Source organism: Rhinoderma darwinii, chromosome 11 (genome assembly GCF_050947455.1).
Source record: "Rhinoderma darwinii isolate aRhiDar2 chromosome 11, aRhiDar2.hap1, whole genome shotgun sequence".
Classification (NCBI taxonomy): Eukaryota; Metazoa; Chordata; class Amphibia; order Anura; family Rhinodermatidae; genus Rhinoderma; species Rhinoderma darwinii.
This window is the reverse complement of record NC_134697.1, coordinates 15,798,253-15,816,522: the sequence shown is the minus strand read 5'-3', so window position 1 is coordinate 15,816,522 and position 18,270 is coordinate 15,798,253. Positions and strand designations below refer to the sequence as shown.

The 18,270-nt window shown below is 40.5% G+C and overlaps 1 protein-coding gene across 3 annotated transcripts in view; it reads right to left on the bottom strand.

The window, feature by feature from the left end:
• Positions 1-1,121: 1,121 nt before the first annotated feature.
• UBTD1 (ubiquitin domain containing 1) overlaps positions 1,122-18,270 on the bottom strand; it is a 53,144-nt gene continuing 35,995 nt past the window's right edge. For 2 of the 3 annotated variants that reach the window (XM_075842357.1, XM_075842356.1), the window contains exons 2-3: positions 7,482-7,709; positions 1,122-2,957 (exon numbers count right to left, since the gene is read on the bottom strand). In XM_075842357.1, coding sequence (XP_075698472.1) covers positions 2,572-2,957; positions 7,482-7,709 — 614 coding nt within the window. In that variant the 3' untranslated portion in view covers positions 1,122-2,571. Of the gene's footprint in view, positions 2,958-7,481; positions 7,710-9,951; positions 10,023-18,270 lie in introns of those variants that run through there. The other variant, XM_075842358.1, reaches the window with a different exon arrangement.

Genomic DNA, 18,270 nt, shown 5'->3' with positions numbered 1-18,270 from the left:
ACTGTATAGAACATTTGTTCTTGAGGCAACAACTTCAAGGGTATGTAAACCTTTGAACAATATTGTAGTTTATATAGAATCTACATACAAAGTAGAGCAACATTTGATTACTTATTTTGTACTGTTCTGGAGTTGTTACAGCCTTTATTATACTCCAGAGCTGCATTCACAATTCTGCGGTTTGTCATTGGAAACAGTCAAAAAACTTGTTGACAGACCTCTAAAAGCTTTGTTTAGCTCCTATAATGCAGTGGGACAGCTACAGTGCCTGTTGTAAGGCTGATACTTCCCAAACTACAAAATCAACAGAGAAAGCATTGTGCAGATGCTGAGTCGGAAGGGAATCTAATAGATTCCAGATCTGAAGCCTGCAGAATTACAAATACAGCTCTGCTGTGTAATACAGGCTGTAACTCAGGATATGTACAGGATAAGTAATGTAAAGTATGTACACAGTGACTCCACCAGCAGAATAGTGAGTGCAGCTCTGAAGTATAATACAGGCTGAACTCAGGATATGTAATAGACTTACATGTTACTCAACTTATTTTACCTATATGTAAACCGGTGTTCAATAGTGAACCCAAGCATTAAACTGCACCCCCTAAATTATCCTAAAACTTACAAGCAGACCGAGCTTACAGCAGTCAATTCACCATACATGAATAGTGCCCCATTTAGAAATAATCTCAATAATGCCCAAAAAGTGGCCTATATTTGTAGGTTATAATATTGGTATTTAAGCCTTATCTGGGTTAAATACTTTCGATTCTGATTTTAGGTTTGTAATCTACACTATGTGCCCTTTTGTTCAGTGCTCCCCTGGTTGCCACATTACTTACTTTCAGCCTCTTTAGTACCTATATTTAATGCAGAACTTCTTGTTGTCTGGCACCTATAGAAGACAATAGATTGCCATTGAATGCAGATACCAGGGAAGAATAGAGGATGCACTGAATGCGGCAGGAGACCAGGAAGATCTGCTGGCTGAATCTCACGACTAAACATGGAACGTTAGGAAGATATATGACAAATTTAAACCGGTCATAAGATGAGTCCATTTGAATATTTTAGGTAAAGATCTTAAAAGTAGACATAGCGATGTAAAACATCATAATATATAAATACAAACAGGTTTTTATTAATTAGGCACAACATGTTCATTGAAACATTCGTGGAAAATGGGCATAATCCCCACCTTCCAAAAGATCACACAAGATGGCGGGAGATAATAAAATTAAAATTTTAAAAGAAAAAAAGAAAAATGTAAATTAAATATAGACTGGGCCCCAACATTCTTGTAAACTAGTGTTACCCATTTTTGTTAGGAGTGGTATATATAGGAGCTAGACATGGCAGACATTCATATGCCCCATCATTCGAATGAAAACCCAGTAGAAGTTGATGCTTGGCAACCACAGTTATCAAAATATGTCCAAAAAATTGAAGAGCACTTCTCCCTAAAATTAAAAATCACCAGTAAATAGAAGACCCGAATTATTCTGTTCATTCGAGTTTTTGGGACAATTGGGCGGCAACAAAAATGGCCATCATTAGGGTACGTTCACATGCAAAGTACGTCTGAAATTACGGAGCTGTTTTCAGGCGAAAACAGCTCCTGAATTTCAGACGTTTTTTGCAAGTACTCGCATTCTTCGTTGCATCTTTTACGGACGTAATTGGAGCGGTTTTTCAATGGAGTCTATGAAAAACGACTCCAAAAACGTCCAAAGTAGTGACATGCACTTCTTTGACATGGGAGTCTTTTTACGGGAGTCTTGACAGAGACGCGGAAAATTACACCTCGTCTGAACAGAACATCGTAAAACCCATTGCAAGCAATGGGCAGATGTTTGTAGGCGTGATGTAGCCGTCTTTTCAGGCATAATTCGAGGCGTAAAACGCCCGAATTACGCCTGAAAATAGGTAGTGTGAACATACCCTTACAGTCCCCCCCCACAGGGTTTGTCAGACAACTTTTCCGGGCAACTAAACAGCAATTTGCCATTCAGGCGTCTAGGATAGCTGAATGACAACCCATGTATTGGGCATTAATGGTAGCCATAACAATTCTTAACAGCTTCATCGTCTAGGAAACCACAATTGACTGGGTTTACTGGTGATTTTAAAAAAAAATTTTTTATTTTTTTTACAATTTTTGGTGAAAAAAAGAAAATAATGAAAAAAAAACAAACAAACAACTTAACCTAGAATCTTTGTTGCAATATTACGGATATACCGACCATACACGTTACTACACACTAAGACACCCACCCCATTGTTCTGTGCCAATTTAGATCGATGGTTACAAGCATGCTCAGAACGTTGCCTTGTTGGAGGTGAATCTTGTGTGCAATCAAGACAACAGAAATAGTGCAGTATTTTGGTATCTCGATGATGGGGTTGGTTACCTCTCCCTCTTCATTCCCATTGTGTCTCAAGGAGACCATCATGAGAGTGTAAGGGAAGGCTAGAAAGGAGAGAAGGACCTAGCAGCCAGCCTTTCATTGCCTTCCAAACGTCTCAGCATCTGAGAAGACATTCATATTTTGTGGGTTTTAATGTGTTGGTTCAGTTCTGGATCTCCGCTGGTTGGTTAACAATAACTTGTATGACAAAGTCCTTCTGAATCTTAGTTTCCTGCAATTTTATTCTGTCCGTGAGAAGTTTTCCAGAGAAGAACCATCGCTGCCGACAAGGTTCGATACCCTCCACGGAATGTAGTTGCTTCTTCAATTGGCCAATAGTGTCCGTCATGCTTGCGTTGAGTTTAACATCTTTGCCAGTGGAAAGACGGGCCTTGAGCTGGAATTCACGTCTATTATTAGGGGCTGGTTCGGGGACATCCGTGCCATCCTCATCGCTTCTTTCCGTGATCAGGTTAACGGGAGGAGCCAGGCAGTACACCGGGAGCTTGTAACGCGTTCCAAGTTCATCGTAACATTCTGTTAGAGAACCTGAGAAGATCAATTGATTTGTGGTTACAATTTAGGCGACACATAGGACATCACTGGATGTACAGATAAATATTTATTACAATTACAGATGCAAATAGCTCTTGGTATCCTATTACTGTCCAGAATCATAGCTTTCAAAAGATACTCAAGGTGGAAAAGTCAGGGACTAGCACTGGTTTAAAAGCGGGAAGCAGCATGAAAAGTTTTACTTCCTGGTTCTGTGTCTGTGTAGGGGAGGGAGGGGAAAGCTGCAAATGAGAGCAGAAAGAAAGATCAGTCTAAGGCCGGATTTACACGAGCGTGTGCCTTTTGCGCGCGCAAAAAATGCAGCCTTTTGCGTGCGCAAAAGGTACTTAACAGCTCCATGTGTCAGCTGCGTATGATGCGCGGCTGCGTGATTTTAGTTTGTATGTTTGTAAACAGAAAAGCACGTGGTGCTTTTCTGTTCTCATTCATACTTTTTACTGCTGTGGAGCGAATCACGCGCGTCACACGGAAGTGCTTCCGTGTGCTGGCCGTGATTTTCATGCACAGATTGACTTCAATGGGTGCGTGATGCGAGAACAACGCACACAACGGACATGTCGTACGTTTTACGCAGCGGACACACACTGCGTGAAACTCAGTCTGCACGGCCCCATAGACTAACATAGGTCCATGTGAGGCGTGTGAAAATCACGCGCGTTGCACGGACGTATTACATGTTCGTCTAAATAAGCCCTAATTCAGTCATCTCTCTCCCTGTGCGGCCTCCAATGAACCCAGTGGGGTGATTCAGTAACTTTTGTGTTATCCCTCTTGCCCAATCAGGTATTTTTTAATTTCTACTAAAGGAGTGAGAAGATGATCAGTTGCACATGTAATCATCCCCCACACCTCGTCAGGGTGATGATCAACTTCCTGGCTGAAATGTTTACCGGCATCTGGATCATGGAGCTTTTTGGTATATTTAGTTCTGGTGAATATATATATATATATATATATATATATATATATATATATATATGGGTATGGGAGTATGATATGATCTTTTTTTGTCCTGGCAGCGAAGGGTTAAGGGAGAAATTGCTGGGATGTGTGTGCCATCTACATTAGCATTCCTTTAAGGCCGTGTTCACACCGCAGGGTCATTTGAGCGTTTTTTTCCGCTCAGTATTTACGCAAAGTGTTAATGAGATTTGTTAAATCTCATCCACTTTGCTGCTACTGTATTATGCAGTGTTTTTTCCCGTCCGCAATTCCGGACGGAAAAAACGCAGCAATTCCGCTAGGCGTGGACCAGCCCTAAGTCTTTGTGTGAACTGCAAATTTCTTGCCAAAGACAGGAGAAGATCCCATCAGAGAAAGCAGCCAAATCTCTCCCTTTATTCAGGTCATCAGAGGAGACATACAAGCAGGACACAGCTTTTGTCTGCATTGGGGAGGAACGAGTTTTTCATGACTAGACGTACAGCTAAACAAGTGTTAAGGCAAAATTTTGGGGAAATTTCCACAATTATTTTCACTTTAAGAAAGTCCGCCCATACGTTTTTCTGCAGAATGGGCAAACAACACCACAAACAGGTTTTGAGGTAAAATTTAAGTTTATTTTATGAACGGGGTATTAAAAACAAAAATAATCTTCTATAGGCAGGGTCCAGACGTCAGTCGTTGGGTACAGCTGAACCCATTCGACAGTGCGAAGACCTCACCAGACAGCTCTCCATACCTCCGATACCTGAACAATTGAGGATATTTGTTTCCCATGCTTATTAAATGTCATACAAGAAAATAAAAATTAGAGCAACAAATATTCTGGATAAAAGGTTGGTGGATAATCTCCTGGGCAATAAATATGGTAGGGTACTCCCACCTCAGGGACCCAGACCCTACCGGACCCCTTTTTGCCACCACATATAGAGGAGATGGCCATCTCGTTGAATTCAGGCAAACCAGCAAATTCCTTAGACTTCAAAAGGATAAGAGCCCCACACATGAATGGCCCCCTCTTCTCGATGCATATATCTCCGAAAAGCTATCAGGGGACACCTGTTTTTTCGAGAAGTGAGGGTCCCCGTAGGTGAGCAATATATACGCAGTGACAGTAATTAGAAAATGCTGAGCAGAACATTAAAAAAAATAAAAAAAATAAAAAAAAAAATGTCCTGGGCAGGGAGGGTGGTGGAAGACCCCACAGGACCTCGAGGTGGTAGGGGCTTCGGTGCACGCACCCCGCGTACTCCGTCCTATAACACAATCCTGCATTCTACTTTAAAAAAAAACACAGCAGGCGCTTAAAACCTCAGAGTGAAGATACTACAAAAAGCTATTTCAGCCGTAGCTGCTATAGTTAATGTTTGCAGCAATCTGCTTTCCACAAACACAGCTACATGACAAATAGCATAAATGGGTGGAGTGGTTTGGGATTGAGAAACAACATGCCAATCATATTAGGTCATAAAATTGAATTTCAGGGGTTTTACACAGACGTACAAAATCTGATTGTTTTTGAGTTTGCATGAACAGAATAATCTGCCACCAGAACTAGATTTGGATTGCAGAATAATAATTATTTTGCTGCATAAGTAGAATAAAACCAAAAACTAGATTTATGCTAAATTGGGAACATTGATCGGATCATACAGGAAAGATCAGACGACAACATTGCATCTAAATGGAAGAAAATAAATAAATAAAAATTATATATATATATATATTTATTCTTTCCTCTACTGAGTGGTCCCAAATATTTACAATGCTGTGCAGCTGAATGTGGTTGGGACTGTAGAGTGATTGACAACTCTGCTGTAAAGCTATAGGTCACAAACCATAGGTTCCCATAGGTACAGAACATAGGTTCCGTAAATTATTAAACAAAAGGCTGTATATTATTAACCCCCAACACCGATACAAAATTAATATATTACACACGGACAAACGGTTTACTCTTTAACGTAAATTAGAGTTAAATGCCACAGATTAACGTCATCATCTCCGTGGATCCTCTAAAGAAGTTAATGACCTCTGATAGGCATCTGTCATTTTATGCCATTTCGGCATTAGGTCGTTTTGTATAGAATGTAGGTTATGAAATAGTCATGTTATTGTATGCATTATATAGTCATGTATGTGATGTATGTATGTAAACCACTATATTATACAGCATATGCATCTATAGATTGAAGATGGTCCTGACCTGCATCTAACATATTGATTAAAGTTGACCTTGAAGATCAGGCCAGGGAACCTTACACCGGCTAAAGACTACACTGAGGAACCCAAACCAGTTGACCACATGGATATCATAACATCAAATAGCTGCTGTCATGTTGTCCATATTGACCGTGGCCGGGTAACGGGTCTTTATTATCGAAGACACATTACGTAAAATTAGAAAGTAGGCGGTAAGGAACTGGAACACAGTAGGAAACAATTACTAATACTACGGCAGTAAGTTATTCAGTGTCTTATGCACGGGCACACGGAATTATGGCTTGGCACTGACCGCACTGGGGAAGTTGTTACTTAACATTCATATATCATCACCAACACTAACTTGAGATATGCCCTTGTTTCCCAAGTGCCTTCCCACTTAAGAACCAAGGGATTTATCTTGCCCTCGGGCAAGTTCGTGTTTGGGCTTATTTACACGAACATTGGATACGTCCTTGTGGCGGCCACTAAAACAACGGCCATCACACGGATTCATGTATTTCAATGGAGCAGGTCACATGGCCGTGCTTTTAAATGGACAGTGTCAAGGGTCCGATGAAAAATAAGACGTCCTATTTTCTTCCCTTTTCACGGATCCCTCGATAGACTCTTTTCTAGGACGGATCCTTAAAACCGGGTCCCGCACAGGTGCAACTCGAACGTGAAAAACTTCAGTTTTGCACTCTGTCGTGTGAATCTAGCCTTATTGATTATATAAATATCTGCCCACTAAATGCCTGGGTCTATTTTCTGGCTTTTGTTAATCTTCATATATTAACTACAGGCCCCTTCTTTTAGTAACACCTCAACCTATAACACGGTGGTATCAACAAAAGGTGGGCGCTGCTCATAGCCAAACTTAGGGAGTGGGGGAGGGTTCCAAGTACCTGTTCACTAGGAGCTGTAGAGCTCCACGCCCAACTAGTTTTGTGCCTGTGTCCTATTAATCAGAATAGGACATGTTGAAGATACTTGCCAGCCTATGGTTCCCCAGAGACCCTACCAAGAATCCAGTGGTTCTACAGAATCCAAGGATTGGGAACCATTGCCATAGACCTTTGTTAGGTGATCGCTACACATCCATCAGTACTGTAAATTAGCAGTTTCTCACACCCAAACTGGGTGACAATTCCGGTGGGTATGGTTATGGTGGCTATTACCAAACTGGAACCTTTTCGTTTTTTACTTTGGTTGGGGGGGGGGGGGTGCAGGATCCACTTGTTTATCTCCCAGGGAAAGTAAGTATTTCTTCATCGTTTTTGGCTATAGCAGATCAGATCATGCATTTTCCAGCCTGCATAATACGAGCTAGTAAACATTTTTTTTACTTACCATGAGGTAAAGTAATACTTGCTCCATCTACAATGGCCTGTGCCAGTTCGTGATCATTGGCTTCCACCGCATAAGCTGCAGCTTTCAGTGCGTCCCAGATTTCCTTTCGTCCCTCAAATGCTGGTGCAGTATCCCAGAACTCATCACGCTTACTGCGCAACTGGCCATCAGTCATTGGGTAGTCACTCTTCCATCTTGGACGCTCTTTCTTCAAGGGCTCGTTGCGACCTGATCATAAAATAATTTACAATTATTGAAACTATCAAAGTTGAAAAAAAAAAGTAACTTTTTTTATGCTCATTGATTAGTCATTTTGCTAGTAACATTACATCAATACAATCAGGAAGAGACCCCCAATCTCCCAAGCCTTCAACCTCCAGAACATGCCTCACCAGACCCCCCCGTCCACCTTCGCTACACCCAAGCGTAGAGAGATTTTTATTTATTTTTTATTTGCTGTTTTTGTGGTTTCTTATTTTACAGTACAGACTTTGGAAGTTTTTATTTTACACAAGGTCGGGGAGACATGTTTGGCTCATAGTTGAATGCATTCATACCGACTTGAGCCAGCTCTACAGGTTGTCACCAAACATGAACGGGAGTTGCCGACTGCTTAAAGGTCACTTCATAAAACAAAGTATTTATAGCTCCGTGAATGAACCATCGAGTAATCTACAGCATCTGAGAACAATCATGGATTACACGCAGGATCTGACAGTGCAGGGGATTAAAGGGATGTAAACCCGGTCAGTTCCCTAATAAAACAATTATATCTAATTGTTTACTTTGCCGAGATGCATCTAGGATGAGTTTTTTTTTAAAATAAATTGTTGTATTTTATTAACCCCAACACAGATATAACATGAATATATTACACATGGAAAAATGGGTTACTGTTTAACGTAAATTCGAGTTAAATGCAACAGATTAACATCATCATCTCCGTGGAATCTCTAAAAAAGTCAAAAAGTATGCGGCAATGACCTCGGATATCCATCTGTCATTTTATGCCATTATGTCGTTTTGTATAGAATGTAGGTTATGTAACAGTCATGTTATGTGCATTATATAGTCATGTATGTGATATATGTATCTAAACCATCATATTATACAGCACATGCATCTATAGAGTCAAGATGGCCCTGACCTGCACCCAACATATAGATTAAACAGATCCTTGAAGACCAAAAGTATTTGTCCGTTCGACAACCTTTTGTAAAAACGCTCTACTAGGAACCTGCAAGGTGCCCAAACTTTTGCAAATGCCACGTTTTAGGGTTAATATTTTCCACTAAAAATGAGTAAAAAAAAACAAAAAAAAAAACAGTAATAACGCATTTAATATTTACAGAAATAAGTCACATCTAGGTTTGTCCCTGTAAAAGTTGTGATAAAAGAAGAACCCCTTTCCATATCGCCTATTTGAGCAAATAAACACGATTGATAACTCGTGAGATACCCCTCTATGAATGGGGAGCAGTCTGTATTACATAGCCATTTCATGTGGATTGCTCGGGGGCAGTCTTTAGAAAAGGGGTGGTCCTCATAAGACTTCAGTACGGGCTCCAAGCCAAAGCATGGACCGTTGAAACTACGGTCGTGTGCATGGGCCCGTAGAAATTAATAGGTCTGCAATTCAGCTGCAGATTTGCGGGTGAAATGCGGCCTCAAAAACACATTCATGGGCATGAGGCCTTATTTTTCCTGTCACGCAGTTATGTCACAGGCTGTAGGGGGAGAAGCTAGCTACTTCCTCCCTCACCAAGCTAAACATCCCAGCATTTCTTGTTTATCAAATGTTAACATGTTAAAAAAATTACATTAAATTAAAATTCCTGGTAACCCACACAGGCTATAAATTAGGATGAAGTCTCTGGTCTGCTTAAGACATTCCACATGAACAAATAAAAATTTAGTTAATTGGCCAAATCATGTTTCATACTCATAATCATAATACATGAGCAAGCATCTTTCTATACAAAGAGAGAGCTTGGGAGGGTTTTCGGACTAAGGTTGACTGCCATGAAGGACTTGCAGAAGGAGGAAGGACCACCTTGGTGACCAAGCGACAGAAAAAGCAACACCAAGAGAGCAAATATTGCCAATTGATTGAAGTCAGACGTCTACTTCCTGTCGCAGAATCTAAAGACGCGAGAATTTCGGGAGCACAAACCGTTATTGCAGATTTTTTCCTTGCAAAGTCCCATTGCTTATAAATCCAACAGAATACAATATATTAATGCTGCAGAGCATCTACTCTAGAAAAGGTTGTTAATTCACGTCAATGAAATCTGCCACAAGGTCTTATCTAGTACAGGAGCAAATTGGCTTTTTAATGCATTTTTGGGGTAAAGCACTTTATAGGGGAGGAGAACTAATGGTTTTATTTCAAGCTGCGCACAGCATCAATTTATCGCGGATTCAGCGAAATCTGATGCATTCCAAGGTCGTTTTCTATCACATTTCTTACCTGGGGCAAGATGTTGTGCAACTATAGCAGACCTCGAATCAGAGCGGCGACACAGATAATACACACATTATTAAAAATAGACCCATGTTATGCACCGCATACGGAAAAAGGAATTCATAATCAGCAACTATGATTCATCCTACACTAGCTATACAGGGTTGGACACCACAACCACCGAACTTCTATGAAGAAAAAAAACGTTCCACGGAAATTAAAAGGTTTTCATCCAGATGGCAAAAGAACAAAACAAAAAAGAAAAAAAACCCTATATAAAATCACCCCGAGGGTGCTGTGGTGAATCGCTCCTGCAGATAATGGGGGTAATCCAGTTTATAACATCAGGTCAGGCAATGTTATTGCAAGGGAGTTTCCCTGTAAAAATGAAATCATCACTAGTAGAACAATAAAAGTCTTTCAGACGTCCTCTTATGTTACGTTTTTGGAAATTCTATTAAGCCGTTCCTTAGTATCAGTTTTTGGGAAGTCGGATACTATAAGGCCTCCATACATAATTCACAAAAGATGAAGTGATTGGATACTGCTAGGATCTGTCTTTACTGTGTTGGGATGCCCTCAGGATCCCCAGGATTAGGCCTTATTCACATGAACGTGTGCGTTTTACGCACGCAAAAACACTGCGTTTTGCGCGCGTTGCAGTTGCGTGTGTCATCAATGAATGGTGCGAGGCTGCGTGATTTTCACGCATATGGCATCCTTATGACACGCGGATTTGATGTTTAGAAAAATTAAATGAATTGAATGAAGGAAGTGCTTTTATTTTTTCCTTCATTTCTTTATCTACTGTTGCGCGAATCACGCGCGACACAGGGAAGTGCTTCCGTGCGCGATTTTCACGCACCCATTGACTTCAATGGGTGCGTGATGCGGAAAAACAGCCAAGTATAGGACATGTCGTGAGTTTTACGCAGCGGAAATACGCTGCATGAAAATCACGGACTGTCTGAACGGCCCCATTGACTAACATAGGTCCGTGCGACGCGCGTGATTTTCACGGACGTTAAACACGTTCGTGTAAATAAGGCCTAAAGGAGTTGCAGGGTTAGTTAAGTATGTCCTCTCCTGACATGTCTATTTTAGTAAATATTTGTATTCCCCATGAAATAACAATTTTGGAACATATTTTCTTAGATCTCTGCGTTGGGCCGTTGCCCTGTTATTCCTCCTAGAAACAGATCAAGAAATTGAAAACTGGGTGTTACCATTCCCCTGTTCAAAGGGGCGTGTCCCTCCACAGTCTGGTACGATCAGCACTGATTGAAGATGGTTAGTCTGTGTAGGCATCACCCAGTTGTCACTTTATTCATAGGATTGTTAGGCTGGATTCACACGAGCATGTTCGGTCCGTAAAGGACGGAACGTATTTCGGCCGCAAGTCGGGGACCAAACACAGTGCAGGGAGCCGGGCTCCTAGCATCATAGTTATCTACCACGCTAGGAGTCCCTGCCTCTCCGTGAAACTACTGTCCCGTACTGAAAACATGATTACAGTATGGGACAGTTGTCCCGCAGCGAGGCAGGGACTCCTAGCGTCGTACATAACTATGATGCTTGGAGCCCGGCTCCCTGCAGTGTGTTCGGTCCAAGACTTGCGGCCGAAATACGTTCCGTCCTTTACGGACCGAACATGCTCGTGTGAATCCAGCCATAGGAGGAATAATAGAGGAATAGCACAGAGTAGACTTCGTAGAAAAAGATTCTCCAGAATTGTTGTTATTTCATGGGGAAGTATTTATTAAAAAACTGGAGCAGTGTAGTAGCTGCTTCAATTATTCACTTGGAGTGGTGTTGCAGTTCCCTGAACAGTGGATAAGCGGCAGGGAGGGGCGCTATGCATGGAAAAGCCTAAAGGGATCTTGGTACCGTCATTCTCCGAATCAGGGGGGGAACCCAGGGGTCAGACCCTGATCAATCATTATGGCAAATCCTAGTGACGGAGCATGATTGATCCCAGATTGGGTTACAATGGGGTCTGTCATGGTGTCCTCTTATTTATTACAGCAAGAACAGTACCTCAAGTGACAGATTTTACTTTACTGCATACGTTTTTTTTTTTATAAATATGAAAGCAATCTGATTTCCGCACTCAATGTTTAGCCATAAATGAAAAAAAATTAAACACCACAATGTTTATTACCCTGGAACAGCCCACATCTAGCCAGTCGGTCACCTTTAGTGTCCTATGACCAGACACATCCGCCTGCCAATGCTCTGCACAGAAGCCACGAGGGTTTTTCCATACAGAGTTCATCAGACAGTGAATATTGTATGTACAAGGACTGAAAATGAATGCCAGGGAATTGCCAGTCTGAGTAAAGAAGGCCTCGGCGCCGGGATCCGTCTAGCTATAAAATTAATGGCTTTCAAAGTATTTAAAAATAACCTGATATATTTCGGATCTAGTCACACGACAGTAGCGACAATCTAGTCGCCTGTTCAGTGCCCCATGCTGGACGGTAACCATGTATCAAGACAAATGTCAGATCTAATTCACCACATATGTACTTCAAGTGTCTGGAACTTCATAGATACGGAAAGGACTAAGCAACGTGCAAATAAATAGCACACATTATAGAAGAACTAAATAAATAAAATTTTATATATATATATATATATATATATATATATATATATATATAATTTCCATATATTTAAAATAATAAAGTCGATATATTTATAAAATAAAATATACATATATCCCTGCAGGGCACATAATCTGTCGCTTTATTCTAGCGCAGAACGACAATAAAGACTGCAGAACTCAAAAGTCTGAAAGCAGAAGACCAATTAAGAAATAATTTCATTAACAAATAATCCAGAATACTGATAATGCAGCACCTATCGGGTCCCATTGATGCCGGCTTAAAGGAATTTAAGGGTATGTGCACACACACTAATTACGTCCGTAATTGACGGACGTATTTCGGCCGCAAGTACCGGACCGAACACGGTGCAGGGAGCCGGGCTCCTAGCATCATACTTATGTACGACGCTAGGAGTCCCTGCCTCGCTGCAGGACAACTGTCCCGTACTGTAATCATGTTTTCAGTACAGGACAGTAGTTCCACGGAGAGGCAGGGACTCCTAGCATTGTACATAAGTATGATGCTAGGAGCCCGGCTCCCTGCACTGTGTTCGGTCCGGTACTTGCGGCCGAAATACGTCCGTCAATTACGGACGTAATTAGTGTGTGTGTGCACATACCCTTACTGTGTGCATGCGTGTATTTCTAAACACAGAATAACAAAAGGGAAACTCCGCTACAAATCAGTATCCATTGTCATTATTCACCTGTAAAACCCTAGGGTTTGATGGTACCTAATCAGGGGTTACCCAAAACACATGTGAGCTTTCCCCTTTAAGTAGGGATGGAGTAGTTGTAGTGGTTTCAAAGTAGGGGAAAATTTCCCTCCGTGGTAAAAATGTTGAGAATTTCTGGACTAAGGAATTCTTCATCTGCGCCATATAATCTGTTATAGTAATCCCTACTGTAATACTAGAACTACTAGACTGATCAAGTTAGGGTTGTAGAAGATTAGAAAAAAACATGGCTACTTTCTTCATAGGTTTCTGGTATTGCAGCCCAGCCCTATTCAAGCGAATAAGGTTCAGTTGCAATACTAGACTTTGACAAAAGTGGCGCTGTTACTAGAAGAAAGCAGCCATGTTTTTCAATGCTACGCGTTTCGACGTCTTCATCAGGCATGTCATAGAGATAAATAACACATGTATATATACACACTAGCACAGCTCTCCTGTAGCATCCCCTGTATTTATTTATTAAACCGTTATTCTATACAAGCCGCGCCTTTTTTTCCCGTTTTTTGCCATTTTATTTCTATCACATTGGCATCTCCATGGGAGTTTGCGTTGGGATTGGCAGCAGCTCTTTTCATACAAATTACATGCTGGTAATTTGCAACCTTGCAGGTGAGCATTTATGTACCGTTTTTGCTCCCTTATCTATCTGCTCTCTCTTTTTTTAGTATGGGTGATATATGTAACTGTATGCCTTTAGATTGCATATGTCATAGCCTTCCATCAGAGGTATACGTTGGGAAATTCTCCCAAAGTATACCTCCGACGGAAGGCTCGAACGCTACGTAAACAGAGCTGGAGGCCTAACATACATTACAAGTCAATATATACAAGTCAGTGAATATAGATGAAAAAACACAAATATGGCAACGTGTACGGAGCAACGTTTGTTTCTAGAAAACAGAACAGTTTAGACAAGGAAGGGCAAAGCAAGAATATTCTTAAGGTTGTCACCTCTTAAAATAAATTTCTTTGATATACAACTCACTGACATCTCTGTCATCAGGAGTGACATGTGGGCAATGAGAACGGAGAACAAGCAATTAAAATGTGACAGTCTGGAAAACATCAATGACAACACCTTCAAATCAAGCGACCGCTCCACATGGTAGAAAGACGTCTGCAGATCGGAGGGAAAATAATTCTGGAAGAGGACATTTTGCTGCTCATTTTAGAAAAATTAAATTAGTAATTTATTTCACATTTGCCCTTTTGTTCGAGGCAGAAGGGAAAGTCCGCAGGCCATTATGGAAAAACGCTTATTCAGGAGATTGGATTTGGGGATATTCTGGAGGTCAGAGGAGAGAATGAATGTGGACAGAAGAGAATAAAAGGTTGCTCTGCATGAACAAATTTTTTAGATTTAAATGGGAACTCCACCCCATGGTTTTGAATATGGTGTATGGACCAGTTTTAAACACTTTGTCAATCTTGTAAAAACATAGTTGAGATATAAGTTTACTTCAGATTTTAAGCATGCATGAGATAGAAATAAATCCATCAAAGCATGAAGATAAAACCCCAAAAAATAAATAAAAAAAAAAAAAGTAAAAAAAATAAATAAATCATAACATACATATAATAGATATCTCCTCTTATAGTAATTTACCCAGGCATCTGTAATGGGTGCTATAAGTGGCCTTTCACCCTTAGGCCTCATGAACACAATCGTACGTCCTCTGTACGGATGCGTAAACTGCGCTCTTGAAATTCTGTATTGCACCGTATATTTCCGACACATTTTCTTCTTTACAACCAGTCCTCATTACCAGCAGTGTACAGGGGGGAAAAAAATAGCTACTGGTTCAGAGTTTTTACCCAGCTCTGTATGCAAGGATGAGATTTTACAGTTTCCATTGAATTTTATGGAGAAAAATGGTGCCCATACGGATCGCAGTGGAGCATGGCAAATTTTTATATGGTGGCGCATAAAGGGCGTACAAAAAGAACAACTGGACAAATTTACAGCGACACAAGCGGGACGGAAATCCCCATAGGATAAAATGAGAGCAAAAAGCAAATGAAATTTAGGGCTATATAGTGGTACATTTATTATGGTCTGACAATGTGCAGCAATTTGGGCAATAGGTGGTCACTGCCTGAAGGGGTCACTGTTGCCACAGAGTATCTGAAGGTTACCAATAACTTCTATCCATGCTAGCTGTTATTCTGGGTCATCTACTAGCGCACAACCCTAAAGCTGGATTCACACAGGACGGAAAGGAAGCATATTTTCCGTGCAGAAAATCGCAGCCAGTCCCAGCCATGTGGATGAGATTTAAAAACAAAATTAGTTGTTCACCCTTCTCAATGTAGAAGGGGTGAAATCTGCACCAAAATCCACGCATCACTCTTGCAGATTTTGCTGCAAAAACGTTGCAGAAAGTCTAAGGCATTTTCATCCCATGTGAATCCGGCCATAAAAGTGGGCCCTAGTCCTAAAATAAAAAGGTAGGCTAAATAGCTATCCTACCGGACAACCCAAGGAGCGCGCACGATTGGATTGACTAAAATGCAAGCATTTACAATAGTATGTTAATACTAAGGGTATGTTCACACGCTTAACAAAAAACTTCTGAAAATACGGAGCTGTTTTCAAGAGAAAACACCTCCTGATTTTCAGAAGTTTTGTGCCACTCGCGATTTTCGCTGCGTTTTTTACGGCCGTTTTTGGAGCTTTTTTCAATAGAGTCTATGGAAAACGGCTCCAAAAGCATCCCAAGTCGTCCCCCGGCAAATTAGATGGCATTGGGCCTAGCGGGGTCCCAGATAAATGACAGCAGTGCCGCACTCCTCAGTCCCCATGATGACACGGTATCCCCGGCCGGCCAATTATTAAGGCTCATCTCCCAACAAAGGCCATTTGTCCCTGGAATAGTCGTCACCACTTACACATACCACAGTAGGGGGGCATATAGTCCAGTTGCTGACAGACCCAACTGAAGCAGACCTAGCACTGGGCTATATAAAACTTTTTAAAGTTATTTAACTAATGGCTTAATGATAGCAGTACAAGAGAACATGCAACCAAAAGTGGACAAGAACCAGCTGTGTAAAGCGGGAGGGTGGGCCCTTAGAATAAATTCCAGAGACACCCATGCAGTGGGCCATCCAGACGACATGATTTTGGGGTCCACCCTTCAACTATACACACAACATGTACACGTCCACTTTTAATTGAATTATCTTTGTTTGATCATGTTACACGCAGGACATCGGTATTGTCGAATAGGTTATTTGTGAATCATCCCATAAGAAATAGACCTGAGTGGCAAGTCATTGGCTCCAAGACAAATGAAGGGGGTCTTCTGCCGGACCTTTGGTTTCCAGTCCAACACTGGATGCAAACAAAATATTTAAAAAGTATATAAAGAAAATCCACAACTACTGATATAAAGTCCATGCTTTAAAGGTTAATAAAAAATGTTTCCAACATTTAGAGTAACTTAGGGATTTTGCCGCCTGATCAATGGCATGTCATGTGTTGATGGGAACAGTCTAGAAAGTAGCATTGATGTCATTTTACAGAATTTGAATATAAAAACAAAAAAGTATTCTAAATATTACATTCCCAACTAAGATTCCCATGAGACAGGACTAGATTTAAGAAATGGTTTAATGACATACTACACAAAAATAAGCTTATTTAAAAGGGGTTGTCTGGTTAAAAAAAAAAATATCTATTTTCAAATACCTTATTAGGGAACTCGGAGTTAAAATATGGGGGCCAAAACCCCTATGAGGCAAAAGCAAATTTTTGTCACCTTAGGGAAAAAAAACCTTCCCGACTCCAATATGGCAAACAGAATAAATCCCTGGATCAACGGTCCATCTACAGTAATCTAGTAAACATAAAACTTATAATATTATTACACTTTAGAAAAGGCATCCAGGCCTCTTGATTTTTTTTTTTTCAGTAAATTCACAATAACTTTCTCTGGCAGAGAGTTCCATAGTGTCACTGCTCTTACAGTAAAGAATCCTCTTCTATGTAGGTGTAGAAACCTACTTTACTCTAATAAGGGGCATCCTCTATGTCTATAGTTACAATCATGGGTATAAATAGATAGAGTTATCTGTATTGACCTTTGATGTATTCAGACATAGTTATTAAATCACCCCTCAGCCATCTTTTTTTCCAAACTAAATAACCCCAATTTTGATCATCTTTCTGGATACTTTAGTCCACACCTTCCATTTATTACTTTAGTTGCCCGGTAGAAGAATTATAGTAGTTATATGCTTGTATATAGGGGCAGTATTATAGTAGTTATATTCTTGTATATAGGGGCAGTATTATAGTAGTTATATGCTTGTATATAGGGGCAGTATTATAGTAGTTATATGCTTGTATATAGGGGCAGTATTATAGTAGTTATATTCTTGTATATAGGGGCAGTATTATAGTAGTTATATTCTTGCATATAGGGGGCAGTATTATAGTAGTTATATTCTTGTATATAGGAGTAATATTATAGTAGTTATATTCTTGTATATAGGGGCAGTATTATAGTAGTTCTATTCTTGTATATGGAGCAGTATTATAGTAGTTCTATTCTTGTATATAGAGCAGTATTATAGTAGTTCTATTCTTGTATATGGAGCAGTATTATAGTAGTTCTATTCTTGTATATAGGAGCAGTATTATAGTAGTTTTATTCTTGTATATAGGGGCAATATTATAGTAGTTATATTCTTGTATATAGGGGGCAGTATTATAGCAGTTTTATTTTGTACATGTGCTTGCTTGCTTGCTTTGCAGCTCTGCTCCATGAGGGCAGAGCTGTGATCTGTGACTTCAGTTTAGCTATAGTGTTTACAGGGAATCTGAGGTGGTCCGAGACACACCTCCTGTCTCATCATTGGCTCAGGCTGCTCCCCACTTCAGCTCTGCCTCTTTATATTTTTTGTGTCTATACACAGCAGACAATCACAGGCTCACCGGGAAGTCAGTGCATGGAGAGACAATCTCTATAAGAGTAG